The 21,915-nt window shown below is 47.5% G+C and overlaps 1 protein-coding gene across 2 annotated transcripts; it reads right to left on the minus strand.

Annotated features, from left to right (window-relative positions):
- Nucleotides 1-362: 362 nt before the first annotated feature.
- Nucleotides 363-21,236, minus strand: ppp3ccb (protein phosphatase 3, catalytic subunit, gamma isozyme, b). 2 transcript variants are annotated; one of them, XM_041058321.1, is made up of 14 exons: nt 20,656-21,235; nt 14,068-14,265; nt 13,258-13,382; nt 11,229-11,340; nt 10,976-11,121; nt 10,454-10,593; nt 9,035-9,112; nt 8,225-8,319; nt 7,983-8,108; nt 7,067-7,144; nt 5,553-5,637; nt 4,591-4,688; nt 3,392-3,418; nt 363-2,321 (listed from the first exon to the last, which is right to left on the minus strand). In XM_041058321.1, the coding sequence occupies exons 1-14, from the start codon at nt 20,705-20,707 to the stop codon at nt 2,137-2,139; spliced, it is 1,545 nt and encodes a 514-aa protein (XP_040914255.1). In that variant the 5' UTR covers nt 20,708-21,235; the 3' UTR covers nt 363-2,136. The 2 variants fall into 2 exon arrangements, with proteins under 2 accessions (XP_040914255.1, XP_040914257.1); XM_041058323.1 differs by lacking the exon at nt 3,392-3,418 and having other exon boundaries at nt 20,656-21,236.
- Between the last annotated feature and the right edge of the window lie 679 nt (nt 21,237-21,915).

A 21,915-nucleotide genomic window follows, 5' to 3' on the forward strand; every position in this document is an offset into this window, starting at 1 on the left:
CCCTCCACCCACTCCACCCGTGTTTTTTCTCACCTCTTGTCGTGACAGGTTCTGCAGAGCCGTGTTCAAACAGCCTGTCGCTGTATTTTTTATCATCATCCACCTTTTGTGTCTCACGCTGACAAACTTGAGCTGTGGACACTTCACCTCCTCTGCTGTGCGCTGAGCTGCAGGTAATGATGCGGAGGGTTCGTGTTGCTAAGAGACACATGGGCCTACACATAAAAGCGAGGAGCTGGTGATGCCACTCGTCTCCGGCTGCATGGAGCCGCACAATGCAACACATCCCACGCGGCCTTAGATTGGCAGCCGCGTCCTTGAGCGCTGAAAGCGGCGGCGGTGGACAGACACACAGGCACCGATACTTTTCTGTTTTTTATTTGAATGGAGTGAAACATCTACATAAATGAGGCCTCGCAATACATGTACTCGACAAAAAAATCTTTTTTTTTTTCAAATTTAGCTGCAAAGAAAAAAAAAGTCTAGATTTAATCTTACGTTTGAAACCGTTTCTGTACATTCTGTGAGATATGTTCCAAACAGAAGTCAGAAATGAGGCCCCAACAAACTCCACCCAACCACCTCCCCAAAACATAAAGAAACAGATCATTAAATCAAACCCACCCAGGTCCTCATCGTCACTGCGGAAACACACCTGAAACACACCTGAAACACACCTGAACTAACTGTATCTGGTTAAAGGGTGGCTCCGGTTCCTTACTTCACGTGTCTCAGAGCAGAAAACAGGCTGAACCTCCGAGTCTCACTGAACGACTCCGGAAACAAACAGCATCAGTGAAAACCGCAGGTCCAACCTCCACTCACTCATCCACGCGTTCCCAGCATGCACCTGTCTACGGAGCCCATCCAGCTCAAACTTCACCTACTGATCCAGAATCAGTTGGTGTCTGATCTGAGACCATCTCCTGTAAAGAGTCTCCGTGTTCATTCACACAAACTGAGAGTCTGAGTTCAGTGTTTCTGTGGAAACGCTTCACTCTCACATGATGTTCATCTTTATAGGGAACGAGGAGACTGACTAAACCTGCGTCTAGCATGTCCACGTCCATGTGGACGTACAGTGAGTGGACACACTCACCGCTGAACTGCAGCTCGGACAGCAGGTGAGGACACCAGTAGGTGAGGTGTCTCCTCTAAATAAGCTCGGTTTCTTCCTCCTGTACTTGGCTTTCGTCGGGTCTCAGTCAAGTCTCTGCTTCAGTGACGTAAAACAAACAGATCAGAAATCTCCACTCAAGGTCCAGTCCTCAGCTTTGTCTGGAGCTTTCTACCATGTCGAACAGTCGTCTGTTAGCAGAGGAAGTTTGCTCAGTTGCCATAGAGACAAGTCAGCGACGCGTGATCATGCATGAAAAATCGAGTAAGAGGACACTGAGTGAAGATTTCTACCATTTCCAACCTCACAATGAACTTCCTCACTCACGCTGTAAGAGAACGGAACAACCCTTTAACTCTCCCCCTCTCTCTCTCTGCCTTCCTTCTATCCCTCCCTCCCTCCTTTCCTCCCTCCCTCACCCCCTCTCCCCCTCTCCCCACACTGGATAATTCAGCCTAAATCTATGTGTTGTAAAAAAACAAAACAAAAAAACAAACAAAAAAAACCCATCACATTGAAAAGAGGGAACAATTAAAATATACATATATAATATAAATGTCAATACTTGCTCCTCAGAGCTCAGTCACACTATCATTGGCATAAGAAAGGATGGATTTATGCAATCTGTGTTATTTCTGTGTGTGTGTGTGTGTGTGTGTGTGTGCGTGTGTATGTGTGTGTGTGTGCGTGTGTGCATGTGTGTGTGTGTGTGGGCACGAACACAGCGTTTGAATGAGCGTTAATTCCTCCCTGGACAAAGAAAAACGGCGGCGTCCTGAAACCAGCCTCCTGATTATAAAATGGAGGGGCTCGGCTCGACAGGGCGGGGGTCGCCTTTAGCAGAGTCCACGTACGGTTGAGATTTTATCCTGTTCAGTCTTAAACTATGATATTTAATAGATGATAAAATAAATTAAGCGTGGTGACTGAACTGCCTCTTCTCCTGCTCTTAAAGGAGAAAAGAGGGAAGGTGGAAGGAAGGAGGGGGAGGAAGGGGAGGGGAGATGAAGGGGGAGGATCTAGGCCTGCACGTTGGTGCCGTTCTTGTCCGGAGGTCCGGTGCTGGCCGGCAGGTTGTTGAGGGAGGGGCCGGCCTCGTGCTGCTTGCTGTCGCGGCGGGGGGGCATCCTCTCGTTGATCCGGTCCAGACCTCGGGCCTCCTCGAAGCTCTGGATCTTGTGCTGCGGGTTGAAGCCTTGAATGGCTGCGAGGAAAAACAGACGTCTGTGAGCTCAGAGCGGCGGCGACTGAACGAGTCAACATGAGAACGGAACTCACAGCAGGGTCAGAAAGTCAGCGCTCTGAGTCAGATCAGCTGAGCCTGATCAGCTGAGCCTGATCCACAGGACTGTGATCCAGGAAGCTATACAGACAGCTGTTTCTGTTATTTTGTCCACCCCTCTGAATCAGTGAGGGCAGGTTTGATGGAGCACAGATGAAATGCACCACAGCACCGTTGGATCAGACGGACTCAGTGAGCTGTTCCTAATAAACTGACACTGATCTGATTATAGATTTTAAGCCAAAATTCAGAGGTTCAGTTCACTTCAGCTCCTCCATGAGCCTGTTGTTACTGCCAGTGTGTTGCTAACGTGTTGCTAACATGTTGCTAACATGTTGCTAACATGTTGCTAACGTGTTGCTAACATGTCTGCACTGACTGATTTTAACAGCCTGAATCTGTTTCTTCTCTTGCTCCCTGCTTTGGTTGCTTTTATTTATTGTTTGTTTGTTTGTTTGTTTTTGCTCCAAAGCGTCTTTAGCTTCTGACCCTGCTGCACACAGACACCACCACTACAACAAGTATGCAGAGTACTGGGAGGACTGGTTGGTCCAAGTAAACTTACTTCAGACCAGGACGAGGACAGCGTGGAGACAGAGACACAGACTTTGATTAAAGGAGCATTTCACTGTAACTGCAGTGGATCGTTTGTATATTACAGCAGATAAACTGAAACTGTTGGAATGAAACAGGAGCAGGAACATTTCACAGAGAGGCTGAGCTTCGTACTTCATACTCTACTGCACACACTCCACTGCTATCCTTACTGTTCATACTCAAAGTACAAGCACCTGAACGTGTTCAGAGTCTTATGAAACTACATGTATGACCCACTCACAAACCACACACGATAAATCTCAACAGACGTTCCAACAACATGTGACTGAGGTGGAGTGAAACACAGGCAGAAAACAGTCGTTCACAGTTAAAAACACAGAGAAGAGACAGACACACACAGAGACAGAGACGGAGACGGAGAGATGGTTGCATACCTCGTGCCTCTTCTGCCTCTACGGTGGCTGTGTAAGCGTGAGTAGAAGTGCCATGCCCAAAACCAATGGAGAGAGAGTGGGAACGTTATATATCAATGCATTCAGTCAGTCCTGTTAACATGTAGTCAATCATCACACACCCCCCCATTCATGTATGTAGTGACCTCAGAGGTCAGAGGTTAGAGCAAGACCACATGATTCAAATCACCATCATCATCATCATCATCATCATCATCAACATCATCATCAGGTTCATGAGGGTCTGTTAGAGGAATAAAACGTGTTCAGAGGGTGAGATGTTCAGGTGACGTCACGTCTGAGTGAAACTGAGTCAACCGACAGAAATCAATCAGCAAATACTCGGATCAATGATTAATCGTTTCAGTCACAGAAAATGCCAAACGAGACATGAAGTCCTCCGGCTGAGTTTAAGGAGAACACTGAATATTCATTACTGAATCCTGAATTTTCAGTTTAGAAACCAAACAGTTATTTAATTTATCACAAAACACAGCAGATCAATCAACAACGTGCCGACGAAGGCTGCGGCGAAGACGACTGTTCAAACATGGACGTAAACATGTTTAAACAAACGGCGTGTCACGCTGAACGGAAGCAGACGCGGCAGCTTTAAGGTGGACTCTCACGCTGGATAATTAAACATCTGATGTGTGCATGAATGGATGAATGCACACGTCGCTGTGGGTGAGTTTTACCTGATGTTCACTGATCTGACATCAGCAGAATCTCCTCCTCCACCGTGTCAGATTTTATTTTCTGTGCACGTGGATTTAACTTCTGTGCTGAAAGCCCTGCGGACGTGAGCGGTTCAGCCTCGTGACCTTTACCTACACTGACTCAGGTGTTCAGACACGAACATGTTACGTTTGCAGAACATTTACATGAAGACGTGTTTGTCTGAGGTGTGTCAGCTGCTTCGGATCAGGTGAGGTTAAGTTACCTTTAAACTGAACAGAGACACGTCATCACCTGATCCACCTTCACTCTCTGTAGCTCAGTGTCTGTCGGGCAGCATGGTGGAGGTGTGGGGACAGGAAGGCCGTGTGTGTGTGTGTCAGAGTGTGTGTGTCAGAGTGTTGATGGGCGGTTAGTCTCTCAGTGTGAGTGCAGGCACAGGTTAGTGTTAGCTGGACTGTGTGTTAGTGTTTGGTGGGATGCTCGGCTGCCTTCACACTCACCGCTTTGCAGAGTTCGCCGACCTCCAGACAAAACTCCCAGAGGCAGCGTCCCTGTCGGGGTCAGCCCCTTCAGCTGTAACACACTCTCATTCTCCTCTCTGTCCACACACACACACACACACACACACACACACACACACACACACACACACACACACACACACACACACAATCTTAATCCACGGCCTTTCTTATAAACTCTGTGCATTTCTTTATATTCGTTCTTACTGATACATCAGTGGGAACGAAAGCTGATTTTTACTCTTTCCCACCAGGTTCACTGAACCTAACAGGTGTGAGAGTGTGTGTGTGTGTGTTCAACTTCAGCAGTATACATTCAATGCAAAACACAAACTACCGCACTAGTTGACGATGCGTTCATGCAGACAGGGTGGTGCACACACTGTGGAGCGTAAAATAAACAGATGACAAAAGCAGAACTAACGAACACACACTGTGATAGTGATTATCGATCGACTAATAAAAGCTCAGAGTGTAAGAGGAACTAAAAAATGTCAGTAATGTTTTTCTAGGCCTTAAAATAACTTCCGAACAAGAGCATTCATGATTAAAGGACAAATGATTCTGACACACTTCCACAGGATTAAAGGAGGACACGTGTAAATCAAGCTAAAGCAAAAGTCATTAGCCTTAAACGAAAGTGGAGCAAGACTGCAGCGGGACTCACAGAGTCTGGAGGCTCAAACACCGTGTTTCTGTCTAATAACTTTATTTATTGGACACATTTAAAAAAAAAAGAGAGCTTAACACTTTTCTTTACCAGCCAGGGAGGCTGCATTAATTCAAACTTAAATTCATGACCGACATGAAAAGACACAATATCATACAGGAAGTGCTGAGAAAGGCTAAATTAGGCTAACGTGCAGCATCACACAGAGAGGGGCCAGTTCAAACCTCCCTGACTCTGCACCACCAGGGTAAACTGATGCTGAAAAACCCACCTGAGCACAGAGAAGACGCGGGCCATCTTTCCAATCGCCCGGATCTTATTTCTGATCACCTCCTTCCTGACAGCTGGAGCTCCACCTGAAAACAACAAACAACAAAACAAAGGACACCAGTCAACAGAAAACAAAGAGCAGAAGAATCACAGCTGTATACCTGCTTCACTTTGTGCTTTAATAACCTGAACATGTCAAATCGAGCCCTTCATACATACAAACGTGGTGACGTGTGTCTGTCTGCAGGTAAATGAGGAAATGATGGTGATGTAGTGTCTGCAGTTAGTGAGTCTGTGCTCTCGAACCTAAAACCTCTGCACGAGTCAGAAGTGCGATCAAATCACTCATTAAAAATATGAGTCACGCTTTCGTTCGTGTGGATTCAGAGTTTCATTTAGAAATCTGAAACCATGAATGACCAACTTTTAACTGACTGCTAACCTGCACACGAGTCACTGATTGAGGAGCACAGATTCCCAGCACTGAACCCACTCACACATTAACATTCGACCGTTTCTCTTCAGCTGTTTTTTTATCCTGCTGTGACGCAGTGTTTCTGACGTTATCTCAAAAAGCTTCGCTCAGCTTTGGCTGCCATCACTGAGCTGGTCATATATCACCCTGTAACCAAACGCAGAGCAAAATAAATTATTCAGATTATTTTCTACATGGGACACAGCACGCTGCTGTCTCTGACATTCACTGCTGTGCTGTATTATTCAGTTTTATATTCAAAGGATTAATTACAGAGCATTAGATCAGAGAGACTGGGTTAGTTTGTCCTGATAAACATGTTCAATGTTCACTCAACGACCAACAACCAGTATAACCTGTGTGAGTATACTGGACACTGTGGTCTGGGGACTGGGCCGCTCTCTGTGGATAAACACTGTGTTGTGTTGGCATCAGCAGGTCACTGACACACCGAGCTCCAGCCTCCGTCAGGCTTCCTGCTCAGGCTGCCCTGTGCTGCATTGATGATATTCAGTGTTAGAGACTCACTGCAAGTCGCCACGGCAACGAGCCAGTTTTCACACTGATGCTTTGACAGTTTGTTGGACTGTGACCTCTCATTTACTGTCTCTGTACCAACACAGAGCCACACCCTCTCACACTCACACACACACACGCACACGCACACACACACACACACACACGCACACACACACGCACACACACACACTCATCCTCACACACACACACACACACACACACGCACACGCACACGCACACACACACACTCACCCTCACACACACACACACACAACAACACAAAGACTTTTCATAATTCACACCCACACAAACTCATGACCATAATGTAGCAGCAAACATAAAGGCGACAAACTGCTCTGTGCCTCACGTCTCTGCTTTTCAGAAAACACGAGAGAGGACGGACGGCTCTGAGACACAGTCCGTGATTAACCGAGCACCCGTGACGTGGTCATCCCTGACGTCACTAACGCCGTCGTATCCAGCACAGAGCAGAGTGCGATGATGGTGAGAGCGGGTGTTACCTTCACATGTGTCGTCCCCTTCTGACATGAGCTCGTCATCAGAGCAGATGTTCAACACGTTCACCAGCATCTCCGTCACTGCGTGAAAAGCACAGACCAGGGTCACAGACATGTGCAGGCTTGATCTGTTACAGCTGCAGGCGACATGAAGACAAACGGTTCAAACACATAAAGCAGCGACGCCGTGGATCAAACTTCCTGCTTCACCAAAGTTAGAGCCAGTTACATTCGAAGGTTTCACAGCTGTTAGCTCAGTGTGGCACATACTCACTGACTATCTGCTGCTTCCACGTCTCAGCTTACTTAGAATCTGCTTAAATACTGATTCATTCATTGATTAATTCATTATTATTGTATTCATTATTTTCAGATTAGATTTTCTCGATGAATCCTTCGGTCTATAAAATGTCTGAAAAGAGTTTTATTCTGCCTCCGGGGAGTGTGGGAAATCCTGAGAACCCGGGAACCTGAATGACAGATTCCACACACCAGCAGACTGAGGTGGACACACACTGTAAGGTCTGGTCATTGATTGGTTTGACTTTAATACCGATCCATTCAAACAAGCCTGGATCAGAGCCCTGATCTCAGCATCACAGACTCAGTCTGGGATCACATGAAGAGACAGAGACACTGAGACAGACTAAACCCACAGAAGAACTGAGGACAGCCCAACAAGGACAGGTACCTGAGAAACTGTGAGCAGGTGCACTGGGGTTTTTTCTATTTACTGCTCTTTGTTAACCTCTAAGTTAACTGAGAAATAAAAACATCCTCATTTTCCTTTGGTGCCTAAATCTTTTACACTGTTGTTAACACACAGCAGACACACACAGCAGACACACACACAGCAGACACACACACACACAGCAGACACACACACAGCAGACACACACAGCAGTGAGGGGACTCTCACCTTTCTCTCCGACGAAGGGCAGAGACCAGGTGAAGACGTCCATAAAGTTGGGCAGCCAGTAGGGGTGAGGGGAGCAGTTAAACTGCCGGATGTTCATCACATTATTCTCATATTTCAGCACCGCCGCTGAGGACAAAACACACATTAACATTTCTGCTTCATGATGCACTTCCTCTCCCCTGTTGCTAAGGCTTCAAGGTTTCCAACCTGTTGCCATGGTTTCCATCCCTCACTTCTCTTACCTTTGTTATTGTACACATCCAGGTAGTTAGGAGCCGAGAAGATTGTAATTAAAGAAGGGAAGCCTGTCGTCTGACTTTTCCTGTACATTCGATACCTAATGGACACAAAAAGACGGAGTTAGACACAGAAAGAAAGAAACTGATAAAGACAAGGGAAAGATAAGATTAAGGAGAAACGATGGAGATAAAGAATCTGAGTATCTCTCACAAAGACAGCACTGGAAAAGAAAAGCCTGAACAAATGAACAGAGTTTGTACCTCCCATTAGCATTAGCATTAGCATAGAGTCTGGGTTTATCTTGAGAAGAAGCTGAATCGTGGGATAACGTAGTGATTTTTCATGTGGAGGAAGATTTAGATGTTTGTGGCATTAATACTGAACTTTCCCTTTGACAGCAGCATGAAAGATCTGTGGCGCGTCCACGTCCACAGCAGCTGATAACATCACGTTACTTTCCCTTTCTGTTAATGTCTGTGTGCTGCCTGCATGTTTCCGTAGTTGGTCTCGACTCATTACTGGCTGCTGAGGGTGAATCGGCCGCTGCACACAGGTCACTGAATAAGCCTTCACATTAAAAGTTTGTTGGTCCATTCGTTTTTTTTCCAAAGTAAAAAAGGTTTTTCTGTCACAGCTCTTGTTGAAGACATTAACACAGACTGATGATGAACAGACGCTTTCACACATCTGGAGATTATTTTGTTTTCTACTCCAAACGTACGAAATGACACAGAAAACAATAATATAGCATCTAATATCACAAATACAATAATCAGTGTCTAATCACAGTGACAGCTCGATGCTTGACTCACCCTGCATCCTGGGCTTCATGTGCTCGTATTACAGACAACAGGTTATTGTTCATCAAGAAGTCACATACTGCTGGGTAACTGAAACACAGAGAGAGCACAGTTAGCACTGATGTGAAGGCTGATCAGTCTCTACACGATAAGATGCCAGTTTGGCAAACACACGGTGACTGAGCTGATCTCACTCAATCATTGCTTCATGATACTGAACCGTGACGAGCGCTCAGACCTGCGTCCTCCTACAGCTCAGCTGTCCCTCCGTCACCTTGGTTACTATGACAGTTAAGAAGGCCGATTAAACTCAAGTATAACACGAGATGCTAAAAGCTCTAAAATTAGGGATTAATTAAGGTCAAGGCTTTTTACACAGGAGAAGTGGGAGTTTATATCTGATCCTCACAGAACTGCCAATTCACTTCAGAGAAGTCCAACCAAAAGCTAAACTGCTGAAACCGTACGAAGGCACCGCTGGTCTGATCACAGCCGAAACGTAACGTCACCTCTGACCGACAAAAAGCATCACACTGACAGATGGAGCCAGATGTTACGCAACGTTACCCACGGCGTGTCTGAGCAGGGTTTCAGTCGTGCCTTCGCTCTTCTGCTCCACCCCATGAGTAAAATAACCATTTTCACAGACACGTCTGACACGAGCAGAATCTGCTCAACGACATAAAACTGGCTCATTCACTGTGTTCCATCAGGCATCAATCAGAGACGACGACGACGACGACGACGACGACGATGATGATGAAGTGAGAAACGCCTCAGTCATCCTCTGTCTGTGCGTTAACCTATCGCTGCAGTCTTTAACTGCAGACCTTCAGTTCAGCTGCGTTGAACCTCAGCTCGCCGCTGTGCGTTCCCTCAGACGTGAACCATCACATTAAACTGCCGTCAGATTCAGGTCATGAGTGGGAAACTGGCTGTGTTTGGACCTGAACAGCAGAAGCTGCCTGGACAGGTTTCTAACCAAACAATGGCTGAGAGGGACTCACACAAACACAGCCCAACAACACGAACACTGACAGCTGCTGAAATCCCTGACAGAGCTGTTAGAACACTTACAGACACACTGTAATCTGCCGTCATTTCTTAATGAATCATTTAAATTTCCTGCTACGAAAACAAACTAATGCAGGATGAAAGAGGCTTTTGAGCAGCAGCAGCTTTCACCTCTCTGCGACCTCCATGTGGTGTTAACATCGCAAATTTAGTACAAATATTAAGACAGAGCAGAGAATGCTAATATTTGTTTTCATTATCTGTGTGACGGCGGATTTAACCAGCGGTCACTTATCCAGAGATAAGCCATTGTTTAGAAAAGCTTTAATCAGCTCAGATTAACAGGCACAGCTGCTTTTCCTCTCCTTTTAAATGCAGAACGTTTCCAGCAGCGTCGGCGTCCTGATAGTGTCGTACCTGTAGAAATAAGAGCAGCCTCTGACACTGTTGTGGCAGAAGTGTTCCTGGGTGTTTTCTGAACCGTAGTCCTCCCCCGGGTCCGACCACAGGAGGTCACACATCGGCCCAAACGCAGGAGGTTCCTTAAACCGGTCCAGCTGCAAACAGAAACGCAGGTTTACACCAAAGTGGCTTTTTATATTCACCATAAAAACACAGTAACACAACCCTGTGTCGCAAAGAGGGAAATTAGCTCTGCAACCATCAGTTAATCAGAAATAAAAGAAAACCAGAGAAGCTTTGTGGAGACCAAAAGCCTGGACCTCCTGAGTTTCCAGGGCTGAGGTGAGAGTCAGGTTTAGGTTAGGGTCAGAGGCTCACTGCTAATGTAAGACAAGAATATGTGTGTGTTGTTTAGATGATTTAAACTGCTGAAAGGGACAAACACAACTTTTACTGTCAGTAAAGTTGAATTCTGCGTTCATAAACTTCTCCACTTCTCTGTGAACAGTCAGATCCAGGTGAACGAGCTCCGGTTACCTTTCGTATGTCATCCAGGCAGGTGATTTCAGGGCTCAGACCTCCGTGCACACAGAGGAACTGCTGGTTGAGGAGAGCAGCCAGAGGCAGGCAGTCAAACGCTTCCATACAGGCATCATATACACGCTCCGAGTACTTTATTTTACCTGAAGGACAAACACACACATAAGAAGTTTGTCTATGGCGGGGACGTTAAAAGACAAACGCACACACAAACCAAAGGAAAACATGAGGCCGGAGCAGCAGGACTTACACTCCTGTTTGAAGGTGAAGTATTCTGTGAGATGCCGGCACTCGTGGTTGCCTCTGAGGAGGAAGAGGGTGTTGGGATGGTTGATCTTCAGAGCCCAGAGGTACAGTACACACTGAGGGGCAAACACAGGCCAGGAGGAGGTTAATCCTCATTAAATAAACTGTCCTCCATCAGCAGACTCTTCAGTGAGAGCGATCACTGATCGATCACTGATCGGCAGCCTTAGGCCAGCAGTGAATCCTCACACTCAAACACAGGAGAAGTGATTGTGGCGCTGGACAGAATCACAGGTGATGTGATAGGAGGAGAGATGTCATGTGGTGGCTCTGCTTCTTGAACTGTGATGTCACTCACATCCGTTTTCTTGTCTTTCAGTTGTTTCGCTCACTGAGTTGGTTTCTGCAACAGCTAGCGACACATGTATTCACAGACATGGAGCTACACTCAGCTAGCATACAACATTATTCCACTGTGTTTACATTCACTCTCACAGAGCAGCGACGGCGGTGTGCAGGTCTGCTGTGTAATCTTCAGTCTCTAACCTCTAACAGGAAGCAGAGCTACTGAAGCAGAGTGAATCTCACAGGCGTCGTCCTTCACTTCCAAACAAACCCACTCTGTTCAGCTGCCACTCATTTACTCACTGTTCTCTGTGCTGCATCAAAACACCTGTTTAATTAGATTTTTTTCTATTTTCTGGAGGCGTCGACAACGAGCCGGATCTGAGCAGCTGCTCATCCAGACTACACAGATAGCCTGATCACAGAGGAAGCAGGAGAATATCGGGGTGGGTGGAGGCACCTCTCTGCACCCAGAGCCTGGTGCATTCATCAGGTCGCAGTTACTCTGAATCGCTCCGTGTGTTTCAGAGAGCTGATAGAAAAGTCGGGTGTAAATAATGAATCCAAGAGGACGAACAGTTCAGTGAGTCAGCTTCTGACCGATCAGCTGATCTGCAGTGGAGGGAGCAGATAGCTGTGCTAATGCTAATGCTAATGCTAGGTGGGCAGCAGTGAAGTGGATTTACTGAGAAGAGTCAGTCTGTTGTTTCACTGCAGAGCAGAATCACATGCACACTGAGAGTCAAGTAAACAGCTGTAACCATGGTAACTGTACACAACAAACAGATTTAGCCTGAAACTGGTCAGAAGACATAAAAATCAAAAATTTGACACAGCGGGGACATTCACACAGGAAAACAGGAAAACAGGATAAAGTGCAGGAGAAGAAGAAGAAGTGTGCAGGAAATCCAAGAACAGAACATGTTTTAGAAAACAGCATATTTACAATCTGAAAAAGTTTAAGATCCAAAACAGTGAAAACTGGCTATTTACAGATTTACACAATGATGGAGGAGTGATGAGCAGGACACTGTGAGAGAGTAAAAACTGTTGCACAGTCCCTCCACAGACAGATGAGCGGTACAGTCTGACAGCAGAGGGACTGAAGGACCACCCCACACTGTCTGCTGCTGCTGCAGGAGCTGCTCAGCACAGAACATCTAGTGACTGAAACTAAAACATCTTCATCCAAAGACTGACACTAAAACTGGAGCCAGAACAAACAGTGACTGGAACATGCAGCACAGGCTAAGGTCAGGTAGTGTGAGGCCCCTGTGGCCCCGCCCCCGCTGTGGAGAGAGCTCCAGGATATCCACTAATCCTAACAAGGAAGCATGACAGCAGCCAGTAAAAATGTCATGCATCCATAGCTGCTTCAGACACACACGGGTTGTTCCAGAAAACACACTCGGTCCTGCCCTCAGATTGTTTTGGAAATGGGACACGCACCGAGCCTGGAGGCAACATGCGAGGCGTGTGTGTGCACGTCCGCTGGTGTGTTTAAGTGGGTGTGTGTGGACGGGCGGGGTGGAGTGAGGCAGTCAGGAGGGCGAGGAGACAGACAGTGTGCCTTTCATTTCCTACGACTATTTAAAGATGCTCCGTGGAGCCGTGCGCGACCCAACAACAGGCCGCTGCTCTAAATGGCAGAAACACAAACGTGTGAGGGCGAGCGAGCCGCCGCCTACCTCGATGCTGAAGTACCCTCGGTCCACATAGTCCCCAAGGAACAAGTAGCGGGTGCTGCTGGGGGAACCGCCCACCTCGAAGAGCTTCATCAGGTCAAAGAACTGGCCGTGGACGTCTCCACACACTGGACACACAAAACACAAGCTGGTTTACGTGTGTGTATCTAATACAAGGTGTGATTCTGCAGTCAGGTGCCCACAAACAACTGATCGATTTTCAACTAATCAATCAACTAACTGATTAACTGACTAATCACTGGAGCTGTAGCCCAGTTCATGGTTTGTGTTCTGTCTTTTCACTGATGTAGTTCACAGTGTTTTAAAATTAAAAAGACCTACTGTCCATAATCCATGATACGTAACGTTAGTGATGAGGATGGTGTCTGGCAATGACGCTGCTGTTCTCTGGTGTTGTGTTTGAAATTTAAAAAAAATTTCCAATAAAATCTCAGTGTCAAAGAAACAAAAAAGAATTTCACCAGAGTTTTAATGAACGACAGAGACAGAAGGAGAAAGCAGACAGAATACATGAAAATATGGAAACAAGGACAGAAGGAGATAAAAATAGTCGGAGGGCGTGAGGGTGGAGGGTTGGATACCTAAGCTAAGCCACATGTCAGGGAGGGCGGCTGGAGAAACAGGATGCAGCATCTGAGACAGGGTGGATCTGTGAAACGGAGTTTCCATAAAACACCGACACACACAGACCGTCTTTGTCTCGCTTCACTTGGCTCCAGATCATCTCAGTTTGGGGGAAATCAGCCTCTGATACCATGAGATCCAAGAGCTGGGGAGGGGAGGGGGGGTTACCTGTGATGGGGGCTTCCACTTCCAGCATGCATTTCTCCTGGCGGAGGATGCCGGCTCCCTCGTTGATGATTCGTAGAGCCGCCTCCTCCTCCAGCCGGCCCTCCTTCACCAGATGGGCCTTCAGCACGTCCACGCTGGGCCTCCCGTCCACATACAGGTCTTTGACCGTCAGGCGTGTACCGGGAGGATATGGCACCGCTACAGACACGCAGGAGACAGACGGGAAAGAGACAGACGAGTGAAACGTTGATAAACTCACAGTTCAGTTCACAGAAGGGATGGTCCAACAAGGACACAAACACAACACACACAGTACACTACACATCAGACCCTGGTCCCGTGTGAGGTCTCTGTCTCCACAGCACGGTCCCATGTTCGGGAGGAGCCGCTCCTCTGCTCCGTTACCGGCAGCAACGTAATCAGTGTGTGTCTGAATGTGGAGACGAGACGAGCTGACAGCAGTCCACACAGTTTAATAAATGATCCGTTACCAAACTGGGCCTAAGCGTGGAAGTCAGCCGTCCACACTGTACTCCAGAGTTTCACTGCACACACCTTTTTTTTTTTAATTCAATCAGATAAGCAACAGAAATTCCTCTGAAGGCCATGACAGCATGTCGAGGCTGGACCTGAAGACAAAGGATCAGAGTCTGACAGCACACCTCAGCCCCGGAGGGAATACCAGGTTAATTCATGGAAAGTACCGTTCTGCCACAGACGGATCTGTTGGTGTGGAGGAGGAGGAGGAGGAGGAGGAGGAGGAGGGTGGGGAGGAGGAGGAGAAGGAGGAGGAGGAGGAGGAGGAGGAGGAGGGGGAGAAGGAGGAGGAGGGGGAGGAGGAGGGGGAGAAGGAGGAGGGAGGGGGAGAAGGAGGAGGAGGGGGACGAGGGGAGGAGAGGGAGGAGGGGGAGGAGGAGGAGGGGGAGGAGGAGGAGGGGAGGAGGAGGAGGAGGAGGAGGGGAGGAGGAGGAGGAGGGAAGGAAGGGAGGAGGGGAGAGGAGGATGGAGGAGGAGGAGGAGGAGAGAGGAGGAGGAGGGGAGGAGGAGGAGAAGGAGGAGGAGGAGGAGGAGGAGAGGAGGAGGGGGAGAAGGAGGAGGAGGGGGAGGAGGAGGGGGAGAAGGAGGAGGAGGAGGGGGAGAAGGAGGAGGAGGGGGACGAGGGGGAGGAGGAGGGGGAGGAGGGGGAGGAGGAGGAGGAGGGAGGAAGGAGGAGGAGGAGGAGGAGGAGGAGGAGGGAGAAGGAGGAGGAGGGGGAGGAGGAGGGGGAGAAGGAGGAGGAGGAGGAGGAGGAGGAGAAGGAGGAGGAGGAGGGGGAGGAGGAGGAGGAGGGGGAGGAGGAGGAGGAGGAGGAGGAGGAGGAGTTATTTAATTATTTAATACTGAAATCCAACATTTTTAAATTTACACTGCTGAGTGTCTGATACTTTGACGACCAGCCAAAGTTTCCCAGCTGTTATTAAACTTTAAGTGAATGGAAGTTTGCCTGCTGACGTCTGGCTCTGCTGGAGCAGCATCACTGTGACTGAGCGGTGCTGTCACACAGCGCAGCTCCGTCCCTCACAGACCGTCCTGGTCTGTACAGCTACCTTTGTCTCAGAAAACATATGCTGGACGTTTTTCAGCATCTCCTGATATTTTATTTGTGGAATAATCAGAAAAATAATCCTCTCATTAAACACAGCAGGTGGCTCCATAATTAGTGAGTGTAAATATGGATTTTAGTTTAGTACAATTAAAACTTGTTTAATCCGATTTAGGCCACAAACGCATCCCCACAGTTTCATTTACAGCAAATAACTGGAAACTAAGGTGAAAATGACAGTTAGATGTTTTTCTCAAACCCTTGGCTGTGCTTTGCATTCCTGTACACGTTGCGTACGGTATCAGACAGGGACAGTGTGGTGGTGAAACGTCTGCTGATACTGACAAATGGAAAAAAAGGCAAAACTTATCTTTTTATTAATGAAATGTCAAACAGATGTTATCTGTTCTATTATTATTGTTTTTTCTTAAATAATATATCTCTCTCTCTCTCTGACACTCTGTCTCTCTCTCCCTCCCTCCCTCCCTCCGACACACTCTCTCTCTCTCCCTCCCTCCGACACTCTCTCTCTGACTCTCTCTCTCTCTCTGACACTCTCTCTCTCTCTCCCTCCTTCCCTCCCGACACTCTCTCTCTGACTCTCTCTCTCTCTCTCTCTCTCTCTCTCTCTCTCTCTCTCTCTCTCTCTCTCTCTCTCTCTCTCTCTCTCTCTCTCTCTCTCGGCCCAGTGGTCTAGTTTAGTTTGCCACTCTGAAACCAAACCAGGTCGCACACATCCAGCCAATCATGTCAGGCCTCCTGAACTGGTTCATCACCAGCTCAGTTTGTCACCAGCAGAAGGAAACCAGCCGAGCTCGAGACAGATGTGAGCCTAATCAGACGTGATCATCTGCTCAATAATTCGGAAGCCAGTATGGTGTTTCTGAAGAGAGGAAACAAAACCACAGCTGAGGCGTCACAGACCACTACAGGAAGTGGTATTCAAATAATCAACGACAGAGATGTACAGTTCCTGCCAGTGGCTGGAGGGACGGAGGAAAGCCTTTTCACAATAACTGCACTAAAACACACACTGCAACAGCTTCCAGTGCAATGAGCTAAAACTACGGCTTCACGCGTCCACCGAGCACGTCCACCGAGCACGTCCACCGAGCACGTCCACCGAGCGCGTCCACCGAGCACGTCCACCGAGCGCCTCCACCTTCACTGAGATGCTCAGATAAATTACTGAGAATCTCCAGTGACTTTTAGAAACGATAAGATTTTAACTCCAGTTCTGCTTTGGTCTTTACTTGTTTGAAGTTGAAGTTTCAGGGAAGTTTGTCCCTGTTGGCCACCGTACGCCCTGTGGCCAGCAGACAGTCAAATATAAGCAAAACAATCAGTGTACCAAACAGACACCTGCTTTGTTTCTCTTTCTGCTGCTCTGCACCAACCAGCAGCCTCTGCCTGCTCCTCCACGGTCAGGACGGTTAACGAGCAAACACCAGCAGGAGCAGCGTTAGCACCATCTGTGTCTGATACAGAGGCTGGACGGGGGGCTAACACGACCACGAGGCCGAGACCTGCTCCGTCCTGCTCCGTCCTGCTCCGTCCAGCTCCGTCCTGCTCCACCCTGCTCCGTCCTGCACTCAGTGCGAGGAGCTGCTGCTTCTGATTTTTCATCCACATATTTCTTTGATCACCTCAGTGTTGCCTCACTTTCACAGAAACACAGAACCGGGTGATAAACAGGGTTTATATTCTGATCACCTGGTAGAACTACATACTACAAGGTCTGAGAAACCCTCCTTATTACAATACCCATGAGCCTCAGCTGCTGTTGCCATGGAGAAAAAGCCAAACTAAAAACATCTTACACAGAGCCAGAGGTGCTGATTTCCACCAACACTGACTGAGGGTCAGTTCAGTTCAGTCACACATGATTGAATGTTGTTTGCTGAAATGCACCATGGGAATCGTAGTTAACAGTTACAGTTTTCTAACACAGCTGTTCATCTTTTTGAAGATGGCATCATCTGCATTTCTCAACATTTACAGACAGAACAGTTAATCAAAACCAATAAAAAGTAGATTAATCAATAACTGAAAATAACTGATAGTTGCAGCTCCAAAACAACCATCACTAACAAACCACATCAGCAGAGTTTAACGAGCGATCAGTATGAACTGAAACCGGTGGGATTGTTGTAGCATGAGTCAGACCAGGAGGAAAACCTGGAACCAAACGCTGTGGCAGAAAATCCTGCAGCTGGTACAGTCTCAGCCGACCGTCCATCAGTGACTGCTCTACTAACAGCGCTTCTTATCACAGGACAGGGGACGGGGCCCAGGGCAGAGCTCCGTCCCAGAGCCCACGACAGCACACTGAACCTGCTCCGTCCTCAGGTCCGGCTCCATCAATCATGCATGAGGACAGAATCATTACACACGCCAGGAAACGCAAACGGACGGACTGATTCGATTACCATCAGTAACTAAGCCAAAAGAGCGGCCAGAGCAGACCCATCGGTGTGTGTACAGACCAGAGGACGGACGGACGGATGGACGGACGGACACACAGCGCATTGACCAGGTTCTACAGGACGCTGTGAGCTGCTGCAGTGTCAGGCAGCAATGATGAACTACAGCAGGTGGACTGTGTTTATCCTCAAACAATCAGACCATTGATTAGTCGATTGACAGAAAATTGAATCGAGCAGAATGATCATCAGTTCAGTGCTGCAGCTACCAATTATTTTCATTATAGCTTGTCCTGTTTTGAAGTATCAAAAAACAGCAAACACTCACATTAGCGACAAATCCGTGCGTCAAAAATGACTGAAACTATGAATCGATATCATTACAGATCAATGTTCTGATGGCGGTGTAACTCGGACTAATCATTTCAGCTCTAATCATGTTAGAGCTGCAGTCAGAGCTGCTTTTCTCACTCATATCATTCTAAACTGATTTGCTGTTTGTCGAGACAACAAAGGCAATTAGAAGACGACACACTGACAGTGACAGTCAGTGTGTGGACGAAACCATCTGACATTTAACTGAAAAAAGTCGTCTGATAGCATGATAGCATGATAACATGATAGCATGATAACATGATAGCATGATAACGAGAACAGTCACCAGCTGCAGCCCTCTGTACACAAAGAGCCACTCTGTCTCCTCTCCAGCTCGTCTGCTGGTGTAAACTGTCTCAGAGAAGAAATGACACCAACTTTATTCGTTTAATTTCACTTTGTGTGAAAACTTAAATTTTAAATTTAATTTAGGCCCAATGGGAACTAAGCCACAACATGAATTATCAGCTATTTCGAGAATCCTACAATTGTTTTAAAGAAATTTTAAGCAAAAATTCCAATTATTTGCTGGTTTCAGCTCCTGATGCTTTTCTTTCCTGTAGGTGATAAAAACCTGAACCTTTGGCTTTTGGACTGTTGGTCTGAGCAGGGTCACTTTGGACTGTGGGAAATTATAATAAGCATTTTTTACTATTTCCAAAACAGTCAATCAATCAAAAAATAACTGGCAGTGTGTGTGTATGTGTGTGTATGTGTGTATGTGTGTATGTGTGTGTGTGTGTGTGTGTGTGTGTGTATGTGTGTGTGTGTGTGAGAGATGACTTCCTGACTGATCAGCAGTTTTAAGAAGGCAGGTTTAATGATGTGACTCTCTCCTGCAGCTTTACACTGCTAAGCCTTCCCAGCCCACTGAGCCTATCATATGTGCCCCCCCCGCCCACACACACACACACACACACACACACACACACACACACACACACACACACACACACACACACACACACACTAATTACTGAAGCACCTTATTGGCTCAACATTTCTTTTCTGGAAAGTATATTTGAAAGGTGGTGGTCACTCTGAGGACATTAGCTCTGGTGGGACTGGGACAATGAGGACCTGAACTGAGGGAATCTTCTGGTTGATAAAATGTGAGGAAAAAGTAAAACATGTCCATCACTGTTTCCCAGAATGCACAGTGACAATGTACAGTTTAATGTGGTACAGCACAGTAAACAGGAAAAACTGGAACCAGCCACTGTTTCGTTTCCTTGCTTAGAATAATTTTATCGATTATCTTTTTTTTTTTAAATTGATAAAACTATATATTTATGTTTTCACAGCAGCTGAAGTTGACTTTGTGCAGAGTGAATACTGAGGTTACACCAAATGCTTTTAAAATCATACTTTATCACATACATTCATGCTGACTGTAACTCCCAAACATGGCGCCAACAAAGAATTAAAAAACACTTTTACATAATAAAACCTCTCAGAATAAACTGCAGGCCTTCAGTCCGGTTCTAACCCCCCCATCTCCCTCTCTCCCCCCGGGTCGAGAGACTGGACGTCGCAGAAAGAAAAGGATTTCTGTTTAAACACAGGGCTGGGACAGTATATGTGTGCCGGGGGGGCTGTTTAATGAAGCGGTCTAATGAAGTGTTTCTGGTCTTACAAAGTCATTTTCCAAAAACAGCTGCTGCTGGAGTGGGGGGGGGGGGGGGGGGGGGGGGGGGCTCACACACCTCCTGCATTCAGTCACCAACACTGCAGCGCTGCATTCACATCCACAACCATCCAATGTTCCGTCACACGACGGTCGCTGCCACATAAAACCACATAACACCGGGAGACCGCGCAGGTTTTATTCCCCGTCAGGAGCCAGGAGTCCGGGGCGTCGGACTGACTCTACGGCCGAACCTGAGCCGCGTGTGTCGGCTAACAGTTGGATGTCAAACGCTGACATCTGGCACTCCGGACAGCTAAGCTACAAAGCTAACTCATTAGCTGCCGCCGGATTGATTAACTTGCATAACCTGGCTCCCTCTTATTCACGATGGGTAGAGGCGGGAGCAAGCACCATGACCCACCAGGCTCCACAAACACATAAACCCGAGTAAATTAACAGTTACCGGGTCTGACTTGTCGTCCAGCGGCGCGTTAAGCTGCTCGCGTTTAGCAAACTAGCTCGGCGTCCGTTAACTTCCTGCAACCGAGAAAAAAAATAAAGAAAAACATGTCACGTACCTTTGATGGGTCGTTCAGTGGTGGAGAGTTTGTTTTGGTCTTTGGCCGACATCCTCCCTCCCGGTGGGCTGCGGGCCCGCAAATTTAATCAATTCCGAACTAAACTTGATAAATTCCTGACTAGCTAGCTCGCTAGCTGGAGTGAGCTAGCCGCTGTAGTTAGTTGAATGTGAACGGCGGCAGCGGTGCTTGAGTCCGCAGACAGGACAGCCGAGCCGAGCCGAGCCGGGCTGGACCTAAACCTGACGGGGGAAGGGAGATGGGGGAGACCTCTTTAAGCGCCGAATAAACGCTTTTCCTCTCCCCTCTGCTCCGCGGTGCAGTGGTGCCAAGCCGCTGTCAGAGTGTGTCAGACGGATGGGTCCAGGAAACGGCCCGGGAACCGCCGATCACTGGCTGAGGGAGCACCGAGCAGGGCGGCAGATCATATCCCAACTTTATCCCTTTATTCTCGGACGAGCTGCATCTGTTACAGGCCGCTGGGCTTTGGTTTTTTGTCGTGATCCGATGTGCCGTCCAGACCCTCTGTCGGATTACAATAATCCGCCGCAAGCGGATTTCCTACAACATGGCTCGACGCGGGGGGGGTGTGGGTAGTGTAGTATTAATGTGATGTTGATGCGACGCGTTCACGGTCCGATGCGTTCATGGTCCGCTGAGCTCGGGAAAAAAACAACGTTTCACTGCAGCGATACAGGAGATACTAACATATGAGCTGCATTTATTCCCCATCACAGGCGAAAGGCCTGCACTCAGTGTGACTGCGAAGTATCACAGCAGCATTTTACCTTTAGAAGGAAAATAACTTTATTGTCACTTGTCACAGTTCAAAGTTTGGCAGAAGTTTGGCAGAAGTGCTCGCGCTGTCACAGATTCCAGGAAAGTTTAGCAGATGAGTTTCAGATGATGAAATACAGCATCAACACACACACACACACACACACACACACACACACACATATACAGACACTACCAGCAACAACCACCAGCGGCACAGGCCCTCTGCTGTGCAGAGAGCTCATCATTACTCAGTCTATGTGCCACCTGAACGCAACACGAAGAGATGAACAGAGTGAATGTGGCGCCGCCATGTGGACACTGATCAAACTGAAGTAACATGGAAACCCTCACAGAGCTTTACAGTGTGTGTAACTCAGTGACTAATTCAAACCTATGGACAGAGTTCAAATGGAAGGTAGCTACTAGATGATTCACCTGAAATCGTTGCTAAAACAGCAAATGCTAACTCCTGCTGGAGAA

The sequence above is a fragment of the Toxotes jaculatrix genome, chromosome 16 (genome assembly GCF_017976425.1).
Source record: "Toxotes jaculatrix isolate fToxJac2 chromosome 16, fToxJac2.pri, whole genome shotgun sequence".
NCBI lineage: Eukaryota > Metazoa > Chordata > Actinopteri > Toxotidae > Toxotes > Toxotes jaculatrix.

What these genes read in the sequence shown, in the direction of transcription:
- ppp3ccb (XM_041058321.1), bottom strand. Translation starts at nt 20,707, where the DNA reads ATGTCGGCCAAAGACCAAAACAAACTCTCCACCACTGAACGACCCATC. An exon ending in CATGAAGCCCAGGATGCAGG is followed by an intron (nt 8,320 to 9,034) that starts GTGAGTCAAGCA and finishes TGTGTCCATTAG; the next exon opens with GTATCGAATGTACAGGAAAA. An exon ending in GGATGTGTACAATAACAAAG is followed by an intron (nt 8,109 to 8,224) that starts GTAAGAGAAGTG and finishes TTTTGTCCTCAG; the next exon opens with CGGCGGTGCTGAAATATGAG.